Source organism: Gekko japonicus, unplaced genomic scaffold (genome assembly GCF_001447785.1).
Source record: "Gekko japonicus isolate JY-2015 unplaced genomic scaffold, Gekko_japonicus_V1.1 scaffold1421, whole genome shotgun sequence".
In the NCBI taxonomy this organism is placed as follows: Eukaryota; Metazoa; Chordata; class Lepidosauria; order Squamata; family Gekkonidae; genus Gekko; species Gekko japonicus.
In genome coordinates, this window is record NW_015170928.1 from 286,379 (window position 1) to 292,437 (window position 6,059).

At 51.1% G+C, this 6,059-nt stretch overlaps 1 protein-coding gene across 1 annotated transcript in view; it reads left to right on the top strand.

Moving 5' to 3' along the window:
* The window catches only part of NFIC (nuclear factor I/C (CCAAT-binding transcription factor)), a 133,394-nt gene extending 129,182 nt beyond the window's left edge, over window positions 1-4,212 (top strand). The window contains exon 10 of the mRNA XM_015418817.1: window positions 4,091-4,212. Coding sequence (XP_015274303.1) covers window positions 4,091-4,212 — 122 coding nt within the window. The remainder of the gene's footprint in view (window positions 1-4,090) is intronic.
* Window positions 4,213-6,059: the final 1,847 nt, after the last annotated feature.

A 6,059-nucleotide genomic window follows, 5' to 3' on the forward strand; every position in this document is an offset into this window, starting at 1 on the left:
GCCCACCCTGCACCAACACCTTCATCTTGTTTGGTGTAGTGGTTAAGTGCGTGGACTCTAATCTGGGAGAAACAGGTTTGATTCCCCACTCCTCCACTGGCCACTGCTGGAGTGACCTTGGGCAAGCCGTCGTTCTGACAAGAGCTGCCCTTGAAAACCGCCCACCCTGCACCAACACCTTCATCTTGTTTGGTGTAGTGGTTAAGTGCGTGGACTCTAATCTGGGAGAAACAGGTTTGATTCCCCACTCCTCCACTGGCCACTGCTGGAGTGACCTTGGGCAAGCCGTCGTTCTGACAAGAGCTGCCCTTGAAAGAGCATTTTCTGTCAGAGCTCTCTCAGCCCCACCGACCTCACAGGCAGTGTCCCCTCTAAACTGAGCTGGCGTGAGCTAGCTCACCGTTTTTTAGACTCTGGCTTACACTTTTCTGTCTCAGCTCAGGAAGGATGACTCCAGAGCAAACTAAATTTATGCAGGAGCCAAATTGCTCGCTCACAACTTGAATGTCAGTAGCTCAACACGTAGAATTTTTGCTCACAAGACTCCACAGCTTAGAGGGAGCATGGCTCCCAGGGAGTCTGTGGTGGGGAGGGGAAGGGGAAGGGAAAGGAGTTTGTAAGCTGCTCTGAGACTCCAAGTGAAGGGTGGGGTATAAATCCAATCTCTTCTTCTTCTTTATCTGTAAGACCCCCTCCCTCACAGTTGGCTGTTTTTTTAGCCAAAAACCGTTATCTGCCATTCCAGTCCCAGAATTCCAGCATCACAGGCTGGCCCGGAGCATGGCAATTCCAGTTCTTAGTGACAACGGCCAAAGTTTGGGACCAACAGAGATTACCTCTTTGCTTCAGGCCGCCGAAGGATCAGACGCATTTCCCCACTGCTGGGAGATTACAAACCACAGAATGGGCATGAATTAAGTTCCCCCCAGTCTCCCTGCCCAGGAGATGACAAATCAATCCCACAACCTCACTTTCCCCTTTTCTCAAGGATGTAAATAATATGTCCCGAGAAAGTTTTTCAGCTTGTGGAAATTATGCCTGTCGAACTCATTTTCAGAAATGGCTCCTGTTCTGAGAGCCAGTTTGGTGTGGCGGTTCGGAGCGCGGGCTCTGATCTGGGAGAACCGGGGTTTGGTTCCCCCACTCCTCCACATGCAGCTGCTGGTGTGACCTTGGGTCAGTCACCAGTTCTTGCCAAGCTGTTCTCTCAGGAGCCGTCCTCGAGAGAGCTCTCTCTCAGCCGCACCTACCTCACAGGGTGTCTGTTGTGGGGAGGGAGAGGGAAATGAGACTGTAAGCCGCTCTGATGCTCCTTTGGGTAGTGAAGGGCAGGGTATAAATCCAATCTCTTCTTCTTCTTCTTCTTCTGGATGACCTTGGGCGAGCCATAGTTCTGTCAGAGCTGTTCTTGAAAAAGAGCAGTTTCTGTCAAGAGTTATCTCAGCCCCACCTGCCTCACAGGGTGTCTGTTGTGGGGAGGGGAAGGGAAAGGAGTTTGTAAACTGCTCTGAGACTCCTTTGGGTAGTGAAGGGCGGGGTATAAATCCAATCTCTTCTTCTTCTTCTTTTACCTCACAGGGTGTCTGTGATGGGGAGGGGAAGGGAATGGAGATTGTAAGCCGCTCTGAGACTCCTTTGGGTAGTGAAGGGCAGTGTATAAATCCAATCCCTTCTTCATCTTTTATCTCCCTGGGTGTCTGCAGTGGGGAGGGGAAGGGAATGGAGTTTGTAAGCCGCTCTGAGACTCCTTCGGGTAGCGAAGGGCGGCATATAAATCCAATCTTCTTCTTCTTCTTTGTAATGGATTTGTGGGGGTGGGCAATGAATTCTGGGGTATAAAGAAGTGCCACACCGAACCAGTGTGGTGTAGCGGTTAAGAATGTTGGACTCGTGAATAGCCCAGCCAAGCCCGATCCCGTCAGATCTCGGAAGCTAAGCAGGGCCGACCCTGGTAACTAATTGGAAGGGAGACCTCTGCGGAATACCAGGACTCAGGATGCAGAGGCCGACAATCAAGCCACCTCCGTGAAACATCCAACCCCCCAGTAGGGGTTGCCAGAAGTCGCCATGACTTCCAGGCATGCAAGCGCGCGCACACACACGCACACAAAATTAAAAGAATGTTGGGCTAGTACGTAGGCAATCCTGCTTCAAATCCCCACTTGTGCTACAGAAGCTCGCTGGGTGACCTTGGGCCAGTCCCACTCACTCAGTCTGACCTACCTCACGGGGCTGTTGTGAAGATGAAACGGAGGGGGATGATGTATGCTGCTTTGGGATGCCATCGGGTAGGAAAGTGGAGTAAGTAAAGGTAAAGGTTCCCCTTGCTCGAAAGCCAGTCGAATCCGACTCTAGGGTTGCGGTGCTCATCTCCGTTTTAAAGCCGAAGAGCCAGCGCTGTCCGAAGACGTTTCCATGGTCATGTGGCCGGCATGACTAAACACCGAGGCGCACGGAACGCTGTTGCCTTCCCACCGAAGTGGTACCTATTTATCTACTTCCAATGTCTTGCTTTCGAACGGCTAGGTGGGCAGGAGGAAAGTGGAGTACAAAGGAGTTAAATGAAATCTCGTTGAGCCACTTTTCTGATGTCACTGGCCGGCTTGTCATGCAGAAGGCCCTGGGTTCAATCCCCAGCACCTCCAGTTGAAAGGACGGTGATGTGAAAGACCCGGAGGCCCTGCCTCTCTGACTTGACCAGACTGACCTCGATGAACCAGCGTCGTTGGTCCACCCACTTTCAAGCACTGTCGTCCCTTGGAATGCGATTTAATTCTGGCTCACTCTAAGTTGGTTTGATTTCCCCCCCCCGCCCATTAATCTATTCCAGTTCTCTTAGCACGTTGTTAAAAGCTTCCATGAGAATCAATTTGCTTATCTGTGGCGCAAATAGGCAAAGGTCCACGAATCCAAACATGAAGAATGATCATTGCTGAAATGGATCGAACATGAGAAATTGGGAAATGGGTTGTGACTGCAATTTTTTAAAAAAGGGGGGGCAGGACTGGCCCCAGCTTATTTTGCATCCTAGGCGAGGATCCCTTCTGGCGCCCCTCCGTGCGCCCACCATGGCTCCGACCCATTAATTAGATCTGTACCCCGGACCTTCCGTTCCCCTGGCACTCACGCTCTTAACCATCACTTTTCCTTTTGTAACTTTGCCTGCTTTGCACATTTGGCTTCCACCAAGGAAGACTCTGCAAAGAAAGGCACTCGCACTCGCAAACAAACTCTGCTTCTCACTTGCCTTGACAGTTCCTTGCTGGGGTTGCCATAAGTCAGTTGCAACTTGAGTGTCCTTATGTAATAGCCCCCCTACTTAGATTCTTCTTTGACTCAGCTGAGTGACCCTTCTGTGCCCAGAGGGCTACGTTCTTTGGTGGAATTGGTGTTGGTATCATCAGAAAGATCATAACTTGTGTAAAACTCAGTAGTGTTTGCAGCTGAACCAGGACAGCGGGGTGTGTGTGTGTGTGTGCCAGTTTGGCGCCCCTAAAGGCTGGCACACTCTAGGCGAGCGCCTAGTACGCCTAGTGAGTGAGAACGGCCCTGAAGGGGGGGGAATTCCAAAGCTGAACAGAGTGGGGGGGGTTACTGTAGACACTCCCGCCCGGGGAGCCCTTTGGTCTGTCGCTAGCCCTGGGTGGCCCTAGGAGAGACCTGCACTGCCACCTTCTGGAAATGCGCAAAATGGCAGGGTTGGCATCCCATCAGCTTAATGTGACAACAGACTTCGGGGACAAGGGCTTCCAGACGTAGAGGGTTGCGGCCCAACCGGAAGTATGGCCGGAAGCGTCTCACCGAAGAGGTCAGGCAGCAGTTTGAGAGTCGAGCGCTTTCCTTGTGTTCTCCCCCGCCCCACGGTCTGTTGCATTAGTAAAGATCTCGTCCTGTTGGTGCCCTCCTCCTCCTCCTCTGGCTGTACCCCCTGCCAAGAAAACCATGCCGAGCCTTCGTTTGAAGCTTGGCCCGCCCGCTTGGAGGCCCAGACTCATGAATTATTTGCAACCCTGGAATTTTCAGCCGCTTCGGCAGTCTGGGCTCGAGCAGAACACCTTCTCCATATTTATGGCCTCTCTGCCTTGGCTAGGAGTTCGGCAGCTAGCAGAAACACGAATCCCTTCTCCTTTGACTGGCGCCAGAGGCTGGCAGGCTCTAGGAGTCATAACTCCGTCAACTGGCGCTCCCGTCTTGGCCCTCGCAAAAGATTGAGCCCTCTATGGGAAGTGGGGTGCCACTGAGGAGAGCTTAAATCATCTTTATTTAACTTCACGCGCATTCAGAAGATCATTTACTCACAATCGACCAGATAGCTGGGTGGAAAGTGACATCTTGTCGGGGTGCCTCTTTGCCCAAGCCCTGTTCCAAGCTGTAGTGATGCGCAGGGGCTGCCGCAGTGCATACTACTTCTCCTGTCCAGCGCAAGCTGTGCTAAGCCAACGCTCTCTAGGTGTGAGTCAACGCACGGCCACTGAGGAGAGCTTAAATCATCTTTATTTAACTTCACACGCATTCAGAAGATCATTTACTCACAATCGACCAGATAGCTGAGTGGAAAGTGACATCTTGTGATCTAGGTCAGTTCTATAGCCGTGGTGAGAAAGAGATGGGCTTCCCCTCTCCTTGCAGAAGGGGTTGATGGACAAAGAAACGGAAAAGAACAATAAAACCCCTATCTTTGCCCCTCTGAGCTCAGGAAATTACTCTTAATGAGCCAGTCAGAGGGAAGCTTCTGGGACCCCTAACTGTGGACTCCAATTCCCAGGGTGCGACAAGTCTTAAAGATACAGAGCAGTTTTACTAAGCTACAGATAACGCTGACTGGGGCCAGCACACTACTGGTCTCTGATGACCAAATGAATCCACTTTATTTGTTTGTTTGTTTATTTGTTTCTCGCATTTATATCTCGCCCATCCCGTAAACGGGCGCAGGGCGGGTCACAACGTTTTGATAAATACAATAAAATTTAAAACACATTAAAACGTATCAAATCAATAGTCACGCTCGCTGTAGGGAGAATCCAGCCCATTGATGTAACTAGGTATGGCCGGTAATCAGCAGGTGGGAGGCAGCGACCGGGGAGGGGGGGATATGTGGACGCCCGCTGCCTCAGCCAAAGGCCTGAGGGAAGAGCTCCGTCTTGCAGGCCCTGCGGAATTGAATAGCCCCTACAGGGCCCTGATCTCAGTAGGGAGCAGGTTCCACCAGGTGGCTAGGTCAAGGCTAGGCGGACGTCCTTTGGGCCAGGGATTACCAGGAGATGTTGACTCTCAGAGCGTAACGCTCTCCGAGGCAGAGGTCATTTCGGGGGGGAACGCGGGGGAACACAGTTCCCCTAGGTGAGGTGCAGGGGGCAGGGCACATGACGAAGCCCCGACCTTGTCTTAAAATATTTTAGTCATCATGTTAAAATAAAACGTTCCATAATCAATTTCTTTTCTTTTCTTTTTTCAATTTTTCCAATTTTTCGGAAAAAAACAAAAAAGCCTTCAGGAAAAAAACGGAAAAAAAACGTTTTTTTCCCGGGCCTTCACATCTCTAGGTGTGGCATATGCTAATGAGTTATGCTAATGAGTTCCCCTAGCTCTTTTTCTACGAAATGACCCCTGCTCCGAGGCATTTATACTTTATACTGAATCCAACCACTGGCCCATCCGACTTGGCATTCTTTAAAAGAATTCTGATTGGCTGGAGTCGATCCCGGCCCCAGAACCTTCTATGCCAGGCCTGGTTCACACATGAAGCTGCCCCAAGGGCAGTCGTGTCTCATCTAACTCTCGAGAGTGGTTCTCCAGGGTCTCAAGTGGGGGTCTTTTGCATCCCCTGTGACTTCGGGGCCTTCGGCATGCGAAACAGATGCCCTGTCACATGGCCCCAAGCCATTTGGTAAAGACCAGTTGAAAAGTACTGGGTTCGCCGCATGGAGGACTCAGACGACGACATACTGTAGCACACATTTATTGTACTTAACACAGACAAAGACTAACTCTAACGGCCAACAGGGCCAACTATATACATATCCACCAGCAACCCCCCCACTCCCATTGGAGGGTTTAAA